General features: G+C 34.9%; 3 protein-coding genes across 4 annotated transcripts in view; 1 reads left to right on the forward strand and 2 right to left on the reverse strand.

Moving 5' to 3' along the window:
- Nucleotides 1-13,006, forward strand: part of LOC112466710 — a 38,692-nt gene extending 25,686 nt beyond the window's left edge. Inside the window, exon 4 of the mRNA XM_025034958.1 lies at nucleotides 11,799-13,006. Coding sequence (XP_024890726.1) covers nucleotides 11,799-12,041 — 243 coding nt within the window. The 3' untranslated portion in view covers nucleotides 12,042-13,006. The remainder of the gene's footprint in view (nucleotides 1-11,798) is intronic.
- Nucleotides 498-4,597, reverse strand: LOC112466709 (leukotriene A-4 hydrolase-like). Its single transcript, XM_025034957.1, has 11 exons — nucleotides 4,515-4,597; nucleotides 3,969-4,081; nucleotides 3,750-3,889; nucleotides 3,541-3,652; nucleotides 3,398-3,466; nucleotides 2,941-3,229; nucleotides 2,141-2,442; nucleotides 1,705-1,971; nucleotides 1,327-1,616; nucleotides 990-1,254; nucleotides 498-851 (listed from the first exon to the last, which is right to left on the reverse strand). Exons 1-10 carry the CDS (start codon nucleotides 4,561-4,563, stop codon nucleotides 1,017-1,019), a joined length of 1,869 nt encoding a protein of 622 aa, XP_024890725.1. The 5' UTR covers nucleotides 4,564-4,597; the 3' UTR covers nucleotides 498-851; nucleotides 990-1,016.
- A 101-nt stretch (nucleotides 13,007-13,107) lies between the features above and the next one.
- Nucleotides 13,108-16,105, reverse strand: LOC112466711 (eukaryotic translation initiation factor 3 subunit G). 2 transcript variants are annotated; one of them, XM_025034959.1, is made up of 4 exons: nucleotides 15,981-16,105; nucleotides 15,242-15,316; nucleotides 14,445-14,897; nucleotides 13,108-14,141 (listed from the first exon to the last, which is right to left on the reverse strand). In XM_025034959.1, exons 2-4 carry the CDS (start codon nucleotides 15,261-15,263, stop codon nucleotides 13,729-13,731), a joined length of 888 nt encoding a protein of 295 aa, XP_024890727.1. In that variant the 5' UTR covers nucleotides 15,264-15,316; nucleotides 15,981-16,105; the 3' UTR covers nucleotides 13,108-13,728. The 2 variants fall into 2 exon arrangements, with proteins under 2 accessions (XP_024890727.1, XP_024890728.1); XM_025034960.1 differs by lacking the exon at nucleotides 15,242-15,316.
- Nucleotides 16,106-16,529: the final 424 nt, after the last annotated feature.

Consider the following 16,529-nt stretch of genomic DNA (forward strand, 5'->3'; position numbering starts at 1 on the left):
AGAGAGAGAGAGAGAGAGAGAGAGAGAGAGAGAGAGAGAGAGAGAGAAAAACCTTGAACTCTTCGGACCGTCCACCACCACTTTTCACTGATATACGCTTTGTCGAAAGATCGATTTTTTCTCTCGCAGAGATTTAGGAGGAGAAGAAGCTGTGCGAGAAAAGATAAAAATATGAGAGGCGGAAAAAAACGCTATAATTTTATTACTATAGAGTTTGAACATTTTTGGAATTAAATTTAAAGTGTGCAAAAAGATGATGCAAGGATACATCTATAGGATAAATCTATAGGATATATTTATATATCTATAGGATTCGATCTCTTTGTCAAGATCTGACATTTTAGTTGAAGTAATACGTAGTATCTATTGTGAGAAAAATGGAGTTTAAAGATTTATGCTGATACAATTATGTTTAATACAACGAATTACACTACTAATATAATTATTGTACATGTTATTTCTGTACACTCAGAGAAATAAATAATCGGACAATTCGCTCAAAAATTGGACTGGATAACTGGATAATCCGATACTTTTAATTGGAATTATAAAAAACCGATCAAGATTAGAATAATGTCCAATCAATGATAGCAGGATATTATTGATAATTGATTGACTTTTTAATTATTCCGATTGAAAGTGTCGGATTGTCCGTTTGTTAATTTTCGAACGAATTGTCCGATTATTTAGACCTGGATTTTTCTCTCAGTGCATACATTAATTACATGATACTCTGTATCTAAGAGATATATTTACTTTTACAAATTTTAATATCATTCGACGATTCAATAGGAATTGTCATCAACCATCATCGTTCCAAGTCCAAATCCAGTTATTTCCTATCGTTGGCTCTGCAACTCAGAAAATGAAACAAACGCGAAGTATAGAAATTTGTCTCTACCAAATTAGTTTCATAAATATTTCTACATTTTTTAAGAGTCTTCTTCATATAGTAAAAGAATTATATATTGCAGTTATTAATGACTTACCCATTAAAAACAAAATCAGACAAATTGTTACAAATATATATTTGGGTATATAATTTTGTATATTTTTTTTTGGGTTTTATACCACATCTTTTCCTGTTTTCTATTATACTCTTCAATCATTATTGGATGCTTTTCTTCCCATTCGTACAAATGTTGAAATATAGGACATGCGTAATTTGGCGAACAATTTTCAGTAGCAAAGTCCAAAGCTAGTTGAAGTTTGTCAGTCCATCGAACTTTAATGCACAATAGGATCCAAAGAAACCTGCGAAATACGTGCGCTTTACGATTATAAGGAATTGTGAATCAATTTGAATGAGAAAATATGCATATTTACTTTATTTCTTCATTTTGGATAAAGAAGCGATTGTTTAAAGAGTTCAGTTTTATTATGGTCAGACTTTTATGAAAAGAATATAGATATTTTAATAATATTATTTTTTGAACGTCACATAGGTTGTTCTCATCTGTTGTCTCAGGAATTTCATTATTACTATCCCAATTCATCCAGCTTTCAACTAATTTGAAACAGCTTTCTTCCCACGCGGACGTTCCCGATAATTCCGGCATGATAGGTATAGAAGAAATATTACTGAACCACGAGTCCCAGTCAACACCATCTAATAGCTGAAATCAACATGGAAGTCATGATTTTTAATGCTAAACATATAAATAGTGATGAAACTGTAGTTTGTATGTATAAAAAGGACGTTACCGCCACTCTGTCAGGAAATTGTTGATACAAGTATGTTTTAAAAACAGCAGTATTAATACTTCTACACGCAAAAACACTAAAATAAGATTGAAGAAACGGTTCGAATAATGTGGGTCCTCCTAATATATTCTCTAGATGACATAAGAGAAAATATCCCCTCTCGTAAGGCACATATTTAGTGGCTGTGTCAGGTGACGAATATTCCAAATTGGGTAATAAGCATCTTAGATACTTTTGGGTATCCCAGACATTTTTGGGTTTTTGAAACTACAATACAATTTACACAATACAATATGAGAAAATAATCTAGTAAAAATTCAGAAATTGGGTGTGTTTATAGTGCATACAATGTAATATATTATCAATTGGCGACATTATTTATTATACCTTATTTCTTTATCTAGTCAAAGTAATAATTAAGATATTATAATCTTACCAAACTATTCATGTTTTGTAATCCTTCTTTTTGAAGATAAACATCTATCCTTTCATGATACAAAAAGTGGCGTTTAATTTTTCTGGAAATAAAAAGGCTAAAACTCTTATTTAACCACAAATGCTGATAATTCTCACACGTAACTAAATTTCCTGCCCAGCTCTGTGAGATGTTCCGAGCTAGCAAATTACAGACATAAGAACGATCTCCGCTAATTAGAAACGGTGAAATAAATGTCACGCATGGACATTCTATTTCGAAATCGGCGATACTCGGTGGAAGCAGGCATATATCGTATCTACCTATAGAGACATTATTTTAAACATAATAACAAAAGAACAAAAGAAAGATTGCAAATCCAAGTGCGTTATTTTACACAGAAAACGTCTAATCTTTTGTAACCTTCGATTAAACTCACTTTTCATCTGTTTCTTCCTAACCTAACTGTCCCTCTTAAAAAGAGATGAAGAATGAGTTTAATTAAAGATTACAGTTAATACGACGTTGAGAGAAACTGGCCGTAAAAATGACACATTTGACTGAACACATATAATCGTATAAAATTAAAAGTTAATATGTTCCATCGTGTTAAATGGCATGATTTAAAAGGGCAAGAAATGTGTATGAAGAGCTTCAATTAAAATTAACACACTTGGGTTTGCAGTGTGCTAATGCACAAAAATTTATTATACGCATAAATTTAAATAAACATATCAAAATGATTTTAAAAAATTTAAAGAAATTTAAATTTAATTGAATTTAAATAAATAACATTAAAAAATCTAGTCAATATTTTTTACCCCAGTGATAAGGTCCACATAAATAAAGTTCGGCATACCGCAACATCTCTTCAATCACAGTGTCAGTGTAAAAATTATCGTTATAAGTAGAATGAAAAATGTAATTTTCGGCAAATATACTTGTTCTTTCGTTAAGTTTTCTTATCCATAATGAACCCACAGCAATAACCACCGCATAAGATGGTACCGGTTGCTCTTGACGGAATATATATGCATCTCGTTCCATACCTCTTTCTATACGGTGCGAAAGGGCGGACATTAGAACTCTATAACATTTTTCTACCGAAATCTAAAAAATAAAATATACGTATATAAAAATTAAATACCAATCCATTTCTTCGTCAATATTATTTTTATCAATAATGTCAATAATAATTAATCGAATGTCATCGATTTTATGTAAATGAATAAATGCTAGAAGAATAGAAATATACCACCTGTGTTTAAATTCTTATACCTTAGCAGAGTACGTAAATTTGACGGCCGGGGTGTCCTGGCAAGGAAACCATGTTCTAGCGTATATTAGCTGAAAGAATATAGATATTTATATATACTCTATATTTATTTAAAAGAAAATCTTTGTTTGGCTTTGTTGCTTACCTTGTTCTTAGACAGTAGAAAGGGATGTCTACCATAGGCAGTTTGCGCAGGTGTTAGCCAATATAATGCAGGCGAGTGTGGAGTTGTTTCATATTTAATTTTAATTATACAACTGAAAATATCGTATTATGGGTGGGTATTCAATTCTTACATCAATAACTTTTAGTAAATTTATTTCTTTAAAAATATATAAAATATCTTATATTTACCCAGTAGTATCACTAGTTAGTGGTAAATTTACGCACAATGAACTTCCAAAAGCAAGATTAAATTGTACATGATGATGTAAACGTGTTCCATCAAACGCGTTTGTGACATGAATTATTTTAAGTCCGAGGCTATCTAAAATCTATAAATTATTCGATATTACATATTAATAAACCCGCAGTCAAAATTTTTACTCGATATGAAAGGAATTGTCTACTCACTATCTGATTAATTAAAGGTCGCCTTGTTATAGTCAAAGTCGCTGTTCCTTCAAGAATTCTTCGATCGAAATTCACTATCAATTCTAAATTGGTGTCGATTACACGTGCCAATTCTTATAATTAGGAAGATAAAAATAAAGAAATATAAGTAATAAATAATGATATATAAATGTAATGAGTAAATACACGATTAAGAATGTTATATTGTATAATTAGAATTATTATGGTAATTATTGCGTGTGATATATCATTTGTAAAATGCAAGCAATTTTCAGACCTTTATGCTAGATAGTAGATACATTATATTTCGTGCATTTAAAAGAAGATGCGCAGAATGTTGTCAGTTAATAAAAACTGTGAGATAATAATCTAAAATTTTGAAAACTTGTACGTTACTATAGAATCAAGTATATATGTAGCAATTTTGATTTCAAACATCTATGAATTCCGCACTTTCTTATTTTATTGTATTTTCTTTAAGAAAAAAGTAAGTTTAAAGTATTTTTATTATGTTTACGTAGCTAATTAAGTAATCAAATAAAATACCTGGTATCGCAAATGAGTGTGGATCTCTTGTAGAGCTGAAAAAATCCATTTCAGGAGAGTCACGTTGTAGCCTCTTCAATCGACTTGCGATAATAGAACTGTATGTCTAGACTGGCCGCACAAGGGCACAGTATTGTTTTTAACTTCTCTCACCTTTTTTTGTCTACCGATATATTCTGTTTATTAGAACGTCAAAGTGACTGTGACTTTTCTCACATAAACATATTTGAATTAGTTAAATTTAGTAAATAAAACTGTCCTCGCGACGGAATGGCAGTCCGTCAGGAGTATCCCTTGCCTCAAAACCCCCTCTACCTTGCCGTTCGGATTCGGCATTAAACTGCCATGTAAGTTCCATGTGCTTGTATACAACCTGTGTGCGCACCACAAGCACATGACTTTGGGGGAGGCCTAGGTCCGACTCGGACTGTTGCGCCATTGGAAAAAAAATAAAATAAAATAAAACTGTCACATACTTCGGAACTGATTTACTTTAATCATATTTTCTCCAGCTTGTCTTTTTTTCTAATTTTAATACTCAGATACATATTTCCTTTATTACAGGCTTATTACAGGCTTATACACAGGCTTATTACAGGCTTATAAACAGGCAAATAGTATGAGTGGCAGCAAAGAGGGACATATGCCCTCCCTGTATTTTAATTTTTTCGATTTAGAATAATTTTATGATTGACAATCAGATAACTTTTTTTTTTAATTTATACAGAAGTAAAAATTTGCATGAATATTACTTTAACAAATATTATTTAAAAATACATATGCATGGAAACATTGAGAACTGTTTTCTTTTTTGAATGATCATCTTCGATCAATAAATGATATATTATCTTCTGAGGGTTATTATGAAATTTACTAGAGTATCTACGATTTTATTTGTAACTTAGTAAATCTGTTCATTTTTGCAATTTTTACCCCGTTTCAAGATTAATAAACTCCCTGGAAGTTAAGAAATTCAAGAAGTTTGAAATTTTCCTTTTTCGAATAATTATATTTCATTGTTTTTTTTTCAAATAGGTACTTATAATTTGTAAAATTTTTATAATATATACCAAATTAAATATTTTATTTCTTAATTTCCAGTTTTTCACAACCTAAACAAAAATGGTACTTTAAGTATATTAGCACTCTACCTTCTCTCCCCCTCGAAAAAAAGTTGTAAGGGCGCTTATGACAGAAAGTGAATGAATAGGCGATAAAAAAGATATTTCTCGTGTCTGTCCACATGCAATACAGTTAACTTCCCCGTTAAGTTTTCAATCCTTTGGGTAAAGAGTCACTACCATCGCGCCAGTGTCGTTACTCGTGTGAGAATTATAGTCGGCGAAAAGCCATGTGATATCACATGGATGCTTAAAAAAATAAACACTGGACTTCGCGAGATACGCGCACACATATATTAAATGGACGTGAAATATTTAACATAGTAAAGTAAATGTCAAATATTTTATTCAATGCACCACAAGTTAATTACTAACAAAAGGTTGATACGTTACTCTTCGTTGCTCTGCACATTACTCAATCTTGCAATTCATATATATATACACATAATACGTGCACACAATTTAAAATTATATGTTGATAGATGTTGTAAAATTTATTGTTTTACATAGAGCCACAATAAAGTATTATATAGATGCGTGCAATTTCCGCATAACGATTTATAATTTGTTAAAGTTTCCGTTTTATAAAACAGAATACTCTGAAAAATTGTTTCTCTAAAATGCTATTAATTCAATAAGAATGTTAGTAGTATGTCTACTATTAGTAGTCAATTAATTGAATATAAATATTGAATTATTAATTATGCATTGAAATGGACCGTGCTCCCCTGGGCGACAGGCAGGTATGTTATAGCATGCTGCCTACCGGCAGGAGTCACGCAGTCCGTCTGATTGCAAACACAAGGTCAGCTATAAACTGTAACGGTCAAGAAAACTTTTAACATTTAAAATAATTTTATAACAATTTTACCGATTATTCTTTGATATTTATATCGAGAAATACGAGTGTAATTTTTGCAATATTTCGTAAGCTGTATTTGACCCCTCTCTTCCCCTGCTTTATTTTTCACATGTTTTACAACATGGTCTGTTAATTAAAGTATAGAATAGACAAAACAGCTGTAAGTTCTAAACTGCATAAACATAAACGATCAGATGTCTGGCAAATTGAACTCACATTAAACAGGATTCCATTCTTTTAAATTTCTAACCTTTTCAAAAGGCTTTACTTCTTTTAATTTTTTTTATTTTTAAGGCATTTTAAATTTGAGTTTTGATTAATGGCTTGATTTTTTTACAATTTGATTTGAGAATCTCAAGAGCTAACATTTTTACAGAATAAAAAATTTGCAACGTCGGAATAGTAAGTACAATTTATATAGGTATATTTTTTTATATTAATATTCATATAACAAGATCTATCTGTTACCGCTAATGTGACATTTAATATTTGTTACGAAATTTCACCGGTACTTGAATTTCTGTCAGCAACTATCAAATTCAATGACTCGTGCTAAATTGGTTATAATTTTATCATTAATATTTATGATTGTGTGGAGGTTGAAAATTCTCGCAAATTAAATTTTAGATACAGAAAAATATGACGAGATGTTGAATTCAGATTTACATGAATTTTATATTTTAATGGTAATTTAATTTGAGGATTATCAAGATATTTTGTAATTAAAAAGTGGAAACATTGAAATAATAACGACTCATTCAGCGCATAAATTGTTTATATATCCTCTACGTTGCAATACTTGTATCATATATACATATATATAAGATTTCTTTATCTCTTGCCACTAGTGAAATTTAATATTTGTTATGAAATTTCGTCGGTCGGATTTCTATCAGCCGGATTTCTATCAGCAACTACAATCAAATTCACCGTAATTCGCGATGAATTGATTTCGGCACTACGTGCGTGTGAACTGTGATTGACTTCTGGTTAAACGCGTATTCTGCAATATTACAAGCGTTAGGTATAAATGCTACAAATATTATTGACACGCAATTGGGCGAGCGGCGAGTCAGCGCGTTACACCGATAAAACGAATCATGTAATTGATAGAATTATTAGTGTCGCGTTGAGGTCTCTAATGATGCCGGGACGTATATCGCGCGGTACGAATACGTTTATGTTAATGATTTTATTACGTGTTTTGGCTTAACGAGCGCGGTCCTCCCGTAATATTATTCGCGGTCAACGTGACGATCTTAATTCGTAAGAAATAGATATCGCGTTCGTAGTAAAAACTTTGTAATTTCAAAAGCAACCCCCTCAATTGCTTTTACACATACATCCGTTTTCTTTTATTTTCTTTTAATGTTTTAATAACAAACCATGCTTTTTTAATTAACAATACTTTAACATAATAAACCATGTTTGTCTTAAAACTTTTATTTTACGATCCGCAGGATTTTACAGTTAAAATAATAATATTATGAAAATTTTATTGTTATAACAATATTAATAAAATTTCTCACTCATCGTCACGTCAGGATTCTGATATTTTCCACCCAGTTACGTTACAAGAGTCTAATAAAGAGTAATTACTGCAGATATTACAATAATTACTCTTTATTAGAAGCTCTCTATCCGATATATCGCGCGGTAGCGCTTGAACGGACAACGGGCGCGCGTACATACGTATATACCTAATTAATAATGATAATTAAACGCGGATGAATCGCGCTGTTTCAAGCGGGCGGAATGAGAGCTGCCTTTATTACAGAGCTTGGCGATTAACGATGCGATTATGATCGCGGCCGTCCGCGCTTTGAATGGCGTTTCGTGTAAACAAGTCTGCTCGACGAGCGCGCTCCATGGCCGTGACTCCTTTCTCAATGCGGCCGATCCCCCCGGCCGATCTCGCTATAAAGCGGAAAAACACATTAACGCGTCAAAACCCGTTTTAGCTCGCGCGGTGTCAAACGCACACGCCTGCCTCCTCCCTCGAGAGTGACCGGGAAGGACGGCGCCGGGAGGAGGAGGGAGGGAGGGGAGGAAGGGGGGGGCGGGGATGCGTGCATCAAAAATATCCGCGTAAAACGTTTTCATGGGATATATTAAAAAATAATAAATTACATTAAATTTCAATCTCTCTAGGTCGAGGGTCGGTATTAATGATGGTGCGCGGTGTCAAACGCACGCACCGCGCTTGGCCGAATGCGTTGCGTGCGTCGAATAAGATATACGTTGCCAAAGTGTCGAAAATTTTAATTCGTACGCGTTTCATCCCGCGGCCCATCGTCCGCCGGCGCGTGAAACACTCCGGGGGGAAAAAAAGAATAATATTTTTGAATGTCGAGAACACGTTATTTTATACGTTATAAATTATGCGCGGCGAAAGAGCGACCGATACGCTCTTCATCCCCTCGCCCGTCTAATCGCTCTCCATCCCCCTCGCCCGATCGTAGAAGATCGTGCCCCCGATGTTACGGGACGAGACATTCGGGCGCTCTCCACAGTTCTCCATTTATAGAAATGACATTTTTAATTAATTTGCAGAGGCAATTGGAAATGCGTAATGCGTATGATATTAAATAAAATTATACTTATAACACATGACGCAATCTGATTTTTAAGTGCGTTATTCAGCTACTCTCGATTTTCCACGTAGTGAATTTATTTCGAACCCACTTCAGACGATCCATAATGCGCGTTGAAACTCAGAAAAATTTTATTTATAATTTTACGCGCCGTATAACGCAAAAAATCTTTTTAAAGAATTGAATTACGAACATATATTAAGATAGGTACATCAAAACACATACATCAAAATATATAAATAGAATTCTGAAACAACGCAAATTATAAATTGCCTAAAGTGAACTTACAAGATGTAGCTAATATACTTTTCAGGATACAATCTCGCGATAAATCTTTATACATATACACTCTGGAAGTTTTTCTCTTTTCTATATATACATATATATATATTTTTTTTTTCTTTGTAAAACGTAGAAGGGAATTGCCTAATGAGTACTGATCACATAAATTGTGCTTCATCTCATTACTGAATATTATTGAATATAAAATATCATTTATATAATGTGAAATAAATGAGCAACAAGTAATATAGACAAAAAATTCCCAGATTATCTTATTCTTAAATCTTATTCTGTGCGTTACACAAACATTTATAAAAATCAGATACGATTAATGTAACTTTTGTAGCTGATGATAATTTAACAATGCAGTTTTCCTGTATTTCTATAAAAATATATTTTTTTGTGCTTTTATAAAAATATATTTGTTGTCAAACGTTTTATTTTATTTATATATATATATACATAATATATATATTGCAAGTAAAATAGAAATAAATATTGAATTTTTTATAAAAATTAAATCAATATTTTTATAAAATAGATCATGTATTTTAAATCGTACTAATAGAATTTGGCAATTCACGCTCATTTGTTTATCATATTATTTATAATTTCATGACTAACATAATTATTTAATTAAACTGGTTGCTTAAATACCTTTCACATTATGTCACAAGAAGGCTTCTAATAAATTAATTTGTTCTTAGCGAAAGATTAAACGTAATAAAGGTGTTTCAAGCGTCAAGCTACAATTTCCAATATTAACTTGCAAATTAGTACCAAATGAGAAATATAACAAGAAATATCTGAAGTGGTACGATTTGGGGGCAACTCTCCCCTAAGTAATAAGATTTGGGCAACTCTCTCCTATATACCCCCGGCATGAAATATTATCGCCCCTTCTGATGATTCCGTATTCTGGCTTCGGGGGAGAAGAACGAAGAAGCGCGAAAAGCACAACCGAAACGAACGAATTTGCAATCGCTTTTAAACGGAAGTGGCTTCCGTACCTGACGTTCGGCGAAACCGTCTGGCGAATTATCGAACATCCACGTCCCGCGGCATCAATCAGGGGCAGCGCGAAGTATTGTATATTCGTGTGAGCGAGCGCGGACCCCCCGAAGGTGGTGGGTCCGTGATGGTGTCAAGTGCACACACCATCACCGCGGCGGCGGCGGCGGTGGCGGTGGCGGCGAATGAAAATTCGGAAAGCAGTTTAGGTAGATCAATCCGCGCAACCCGGGGTCAACGATTCGCTCAAGGTAGAACGCGTATAATAAAGTGGCTAATGGGGCGGCTATACGGGGCGGCGTAGCGGACGGGAAACAAGGGTGGGCGAGAGACTTTCGGGGGTGCCACGGTGTGCGTTTGACGTTGGCCTGCGTTCAGCGGTTCCTTAATGCGGGAAAGTAATCGTTTCCCTCTTCCTCGATTACATACACAGGCGCTCTGATGTGCCGTACAAGATACGTGTGTCGTTTCGTAAAAGCAGTCCTCTCTGGAGCTCACGCGGTGTAAGTGTGCCGGAAAAATCTCATGGATTAAACGTAAATGGGGACGTTATACATTTTAAGAATGATATTGTGGCGATTGTTGAATTTAGTTGGATGAAAATGTTGAAGTTGAGTTATTGAACCTGTTTCTATGATTCGTGTCGGAATTTTGCGCAGAATATATATACATATTAAAATACGTGAGACGTATAAAATTGAAAATAGAATTTTATTCTGTAAAATCTAACGCTAATTATAAATCGGTTAAAGTGAGAATCCGCGATCTGTAATTCGTGTTAAAGTCCAGATAGAATTTCTGTTTATAATTTTACCATGCTGTGTATTTTGATTCTTCAAATATTTTGTATCAAGTCCGTTCGGTATAATTCGTGTCAGAATTGAAGATAGAATTTTAACTTTATAAACGTGAGACGAAAAACATTTAAGAATCAGAAAAAAAAAGAAAAAAATATATATGTATATATCAAAGTACCTACACGCATATCTCAAAAAATGCCGCATATAAAATTGTAAATAAAACTCTAAAACGAATTACAGATCTAAAGACAAAATTATAGATTTTATAGACTAAATTATAGTTTAAAACGGACTTTGTGGAGACTTAAAATTATAAATGGAATTCTATATATGAATTACAGATCTTCTATAATGGATTTTGTCAAAATTTAAATTAGATATTTTACGGCAGCTAGATGACGGAAAGAAGACATTATATAAACACATGGACGTAAATGAAAAGTATTTGATAATTTAACCGGACATATACATCAGATGAGTCATACAATATAGATCAAAGATAATAAAAGCGGAATAAAATTCTGTAAAAAAGTGAGATATGTTTCTCTCTTTCAAACAATTCAGACGTCCGCGATTTTCATTGCAAATTGGTAATCGGGGTTGAATTTTTGCAGGTGAAGATCTGGTTTCAAAATCGGCGCATGAAGTGGCGGAACAGCAAGGAGCGAGAGCTGCTGGCGACCGGCGGCTCGCGCGAGCAGACGTTACCGAACAAGAACAACCCCAATCCGGATCTGAGCGACGCCGACGGGGATCGGCCGAGGATGGACCTGAGTGACGTGAGCCCGCTCACGAGCCCGCAGAGGCCCGAGGAGCAAACGGAGAACGAGGAGGACGAGGAGATCAATGTCACGTGATAAAGCTCGCCGCTTGGACCCAGCATCCCCCGTTCGCCCTCCGACGACAAGTGACGACGATTTTCTTAATCCGCGAACCAAGTAGGCTACCGGCCGGACCAAGAAAAAAAAACAGATTTAAGCGGAACGCAGATTTGAACGGGCACTTGGAAAAATCGCGGAAATTAATTCGGAATTTTTAACTGAATTTGTTTCTCACTCATACGTCATCGCAATTCTATAATATCAATTTTACTACCGTTGTGGAGAATAATGCATTTCTTCTCGCGATCTATTTTACATCGAGAAGCGTGCGAGATTAATTTTGCTAAGCAAGTCCGAAAGAGAGACGACTGTTAATTTTAGTTTTGCTAATTTTAATCGAATAATTTTTTTTTCAGCTGGCTGATCTTTATTGGCGATTGTATATTCGCGGGTAATCGAGCTGTTACAGGGTGTCCTAGATTCATTGTATAAGGAGGATAATGTGTTAAACACGAATTGTGATGTTTCGTCTCATTCACAATTTTCAACGATAATCTTCAATTGTCCTAGCGGTTATCGGTTTGTCCTCAATACTTCCCCCCTTCCTCCTCCCCGAGTTGTGGCTTTATTATTTGATAACAACACGTGTCGTCGCAAACTGATCCCGCCAAGCAAACAGAAAATACGAACGACAAATGAAGGATAAGAATGAAAAATAAGACCGATGTATTATATTGTAATTAGCGCGATGGATGTACTTTTGAGGAGTCTTCTATAAGCCATTGTGTAAGGTTGTATTAGACGTAACATTTCGATTCTGGAAATATGTACCTAAGTCCACTCATAATGCGGCCGCGCGGCCAAAAAATCCAAATGTAATTACATTCATTGTGATTCAATATAATCTATGTAATATATTGAAATAAAAACTGTCTATGCTAAGCGATTTTTGTATTGTCAATAGGTATGAATGAAGTTTCAGATCCGACTCATCATCGTTTCATCCCGATTCGGTGGATTTTATTAATGATTTCCATTTTTCTACATTTTCTTAAAAGTCCGTGATTAAGAGCGTGGGAGTTAAGGAAATCAATTCGTCACGTAAGAATTTACAATATATTTTTTCAATCGAGATTAAGATTTTCAGGATACAAAGTATGATACTATTGATGTAATCATTTTTCACGCGAGTAAACAGAGTAGCTTTAAATTAATAGATTTAGAAGTGCATTGCAATATCAGAAACAAAGATAATAAAATTATAACAAAGAATAAGCTTCCCTGTTTACTATGTCTATATTTTTTTGCTATATATTTACTATGAATTTATTTAGTAAATATATGTGTACATTATACATTTACATATTTATATACTTACATAATTAAGTGCATAAAATATAAAATAAAGATAGGATTCGTGGTCTGTATTCGCGCCACACATTTAACCCTAAATGTAATAAACAGAAATTTTCATGTCACGATTACACGATTCTAAACACGATATTATTATATTAAATAAGTGTATATCTAAATGAAAATCCGACTTTCACATTTAGAATTAAATGAGACGAATACAGACCACTAATTGTCTTTCTACTTTTGATATCGTAAGAATGTACATAGATTTACGTACAAATAGTTTGTTTGTCATAGGGATTCTCTTCAGTTGTAATCAAACTAATTTCACATTTCTATCCGCACCTGTTGTATGCTTCGAATCGCTTCAATTATTTTGAACTTGTGGTTTCGACCACTCGACGCTCAGGATGAGATGATCGTAACCGTAACCATCCAGAGTGGCGATCGCTCTCGCGGCATCGGCCCTGTGCTTGAAGTGTACATATGCGAAACCCTTGCAGAGATTGGAGAGCTTCTCTTTGGCGAGGAACTGCTTCACTACGGAACCGAACGGCTTCACAAGCTCGTCCAGATCCGCATCCGTGGTGCTCTGCGAAAGATTGGAAATACGTATGGCGGTCGTGTCGTCGCGTCTCTGCATCTGCATCGAGTCGCCGCGTTTGTTGCCACCGTCGCGCATACCAGGCGGCACGTACTTGCCGCCCTGTGGTTTAAGTTCAGCTATTGCACCGGGTACTCCCGCATTAACGAGAGGCTTCTTGTCGTCTGGTACTTTTCCTGAAGAGAGAATTTTCGCAAAGTTATAATTTTGCAAAATAAATAACATATATTATTCATTTACATTGTGGTGTCCCTGTCAAGACGGTAGCCCAGCACCACACTAACCAGCCGCGCTCGGGCAAACGTACTTTCTCGCGAGCGTCTGGCCACGCTGACGCGGGTTTAGAAACAAATTCAACAAAAATACTACTCATTGCCCTCTCATCGGCCAATCGACGCTCCAAAACCAAGAGTCGAATTGAGCATATACATAATGTAAGTTTTGTATTTATATCAATCGACTTCCGCAACATAACTTACCACCAGCGAGAACAGTATCTTTGTACGGACACTTGGACGTCCAGTGATCGCCGTTGCAGTTACGGCACTTGACCACTCCCTTGTCGCCCATGCTTTTCAATTTATCCAGGGAGTCCTCCTCGACCTTGTTCTCTTCCTCTTTGCTGGATATGAATTGCATGAAGACATCTTCACCGATAACAGTGGTAGCTGGATTGGGTCCTGGCCTGTCGTCAACAGAATCGCCGAACTTTGCCCAATTCTTACGCGCCGCAATCGTTTTCGACACTATACGCCGCTCTATTTTATAATAGCGTACAACCTTGACCTTCTTGTTGTCTTGATTGTACTTGTATTCGGTGAGAATTTTGAAACCATTCTCGTAGACTTCCGACGGCGCGGGCAACGCTCCTCCCTCCTCTTCAACTTCATCAGCCCAGCTGGACTTGACTTCATTTTGCGCAACTGGCATCTCTGAAAGTTATACAGTATTACAATATTTAAATATGTACGCGTACTAGTTTTAAAGCATAAATGTGCAATATGTGCAAACATCAGGTTTTAAAATATTTAGGCAATTCTCCATAAAAATATTGTATTTGAATTTATCCTGCTGTTCATTTATCTGCAATTATAAAAACAGCTTAAAATCTACGTTAAATTTAAAATTATCTATAATTCCTAAAGGATAGACTTCTGTGTTTACATTTTATTTAATTTTAAAGAACATTTGAATATAATATAACATTCTACAAAATATAACTGATGTTTTACACATTATTTGCATCAATATATTGCACCTAAATATTATACTTAACCCGTTAAAGATTTGTCAGTCATCTTATTTTTATAATAAACGAAACTCTATTAGAGCCAGAAAATGTACACAAACGCTGAAACAAATTAGATACAAAATTATACGGTGCTCTATCCCCCTTCCAGCATGTTAAAAGTATAATGATACATTTCGGAGACGTTTCTTTACAGGCCAAGTCTATTAAATTATAGTTGAATATCAGTCGATTAAAAAACTCGGTAACGATACTTTTTAAAAGTAGTTTTTAAATGTAATTATTACATTAAAAGGGCTCAGACGCAATGACAAAAATAAAGAATAAGATAAAGGAATAAGGGAATGTCGCATCTCACTTCAGTACACGTACATTAAAGTGAAATGCAACATGCCTTATTTCTTTATCTTATTCCTTTTTTTTTCTCATTGTGTCTGAGCCCTAACGTTGCAAATGTAAAAAAATAAAATAGTAATTATAAAAGATCAGAGCTGCTTGTGTTGTACGATGTGAACCGCCTAACCTAACCTATTTTATAATGCACGGGCGATCGAACGGCGCTTCATTTAATTGTTAATAAGATAATTATATTCGATAAACAAGGCCGTAAAATCTACGAAAGAGTCGAGATAAAAGATCACATGTCACGCTATCGTCGATACAGCTAACCCTGCATGCAAACTCGATATGTTCGGGAAAAAGTGAGAGAGAGAGAGAAAAAAAAAACGCCACGTCGGAGGAGTAAATTTGTCGTTGGATGTCTTACCGTAGGAATTAGATAGCTTGCGGCAGACAGACGATCCAGATCGTAAAACAGGTCACAACAAGATGCAGCGAAATAAAGCGCAAACTGCCGATGAAACGTCTACACATCCATGTGGAAAATCAAAATGGAGGTGGAGGAGCACGATGCCGCGACGTCTTCGAATATTGGATATCAAGTTCTGAAACCTCGCGGCTCGCACGCGGACATCGGCGCCATGAAATATGACGGAATGAAGGGATGGGTCGGTTCGTATGAATACGACATGCGTCCAGCAGCCAACAGGACCCATACAGCACACTTGTCCAAAAGCGGGACATAACGCGAATTTTCAATTCTCTATTTCTCAATTCTCAATTCTCAATTCTTAATTTCCAATTCCCAATTTCCAATTCCCAGTTCCCAATTCCCAATTCCCAATTCTCAATTATCAATTCTCAATTCCCAATTCCCAATTCCCAATTCCCAATTTCCAATTCCCAATTTCCAATTCTCAATTCTCAATTCTCAATTCTCAATTCCCAATTCCCAATTCTCAATTCTCATTTCTCA

This window comes from Temnothorax curvispinosus, unplaced genomic scaffold, assembly GCF_003070985.1.
Source record: "Temnothorax curvispinosus isolate PA1 unplaced genomic scaffold, ASM307098v1 QBEX01016509.1, whole genome shotgun sequence".
Lineage (NCBI taxonomy): Eukaryota > Metazoa > Arthropoda > Insecta > Hymenoptera > Formicidae > Temnothorax > Temnothorax curvispinosus.

Bases quoted from the DNA above. Each gene is read 5' to 3' on its own strand.
- LOC112466709 (XM_025034957.1), bottom strand. From the start codon at position 4,563: ATGGATTTTTTCAGCTCTACAAGAGATCCACACTCATTTGCGATACCA. The intron at 3,653-3,749 runs GTAAATATAAGA...CGATATTTTCAG, and splicing joins CTAACTAGTGATACTACTGG to TTGTATAATTAAAATTAAAT. The intron at 3,230-3,397 runs GTATAAGAATTT...TTTATTTTTTAG, and splicing joins AATTTACGTACTCTGCTAAG to ATTTCGGTAGAAAAATGTTA.
- LOC112466711 (XM_025034959.1), bottom strand. From the start codon at position 15,263: ATGACTGACAAATCTTTAACGG. The intron at 14,898-15,241 runs GTTAAGTATAAT...TATAACTTTCAG, and splicing joins GACTGACAAATCTTTAACGG to AGATGCCAGTTGCGCAAAAT. The intron at 14,142-14,444 runs GTAAGTTATGTT...TTCTCTCTTCAG, and splicing joins AGATACTGTTCTCGCTGGTG to GAAAAGTACCAGACGACAAG.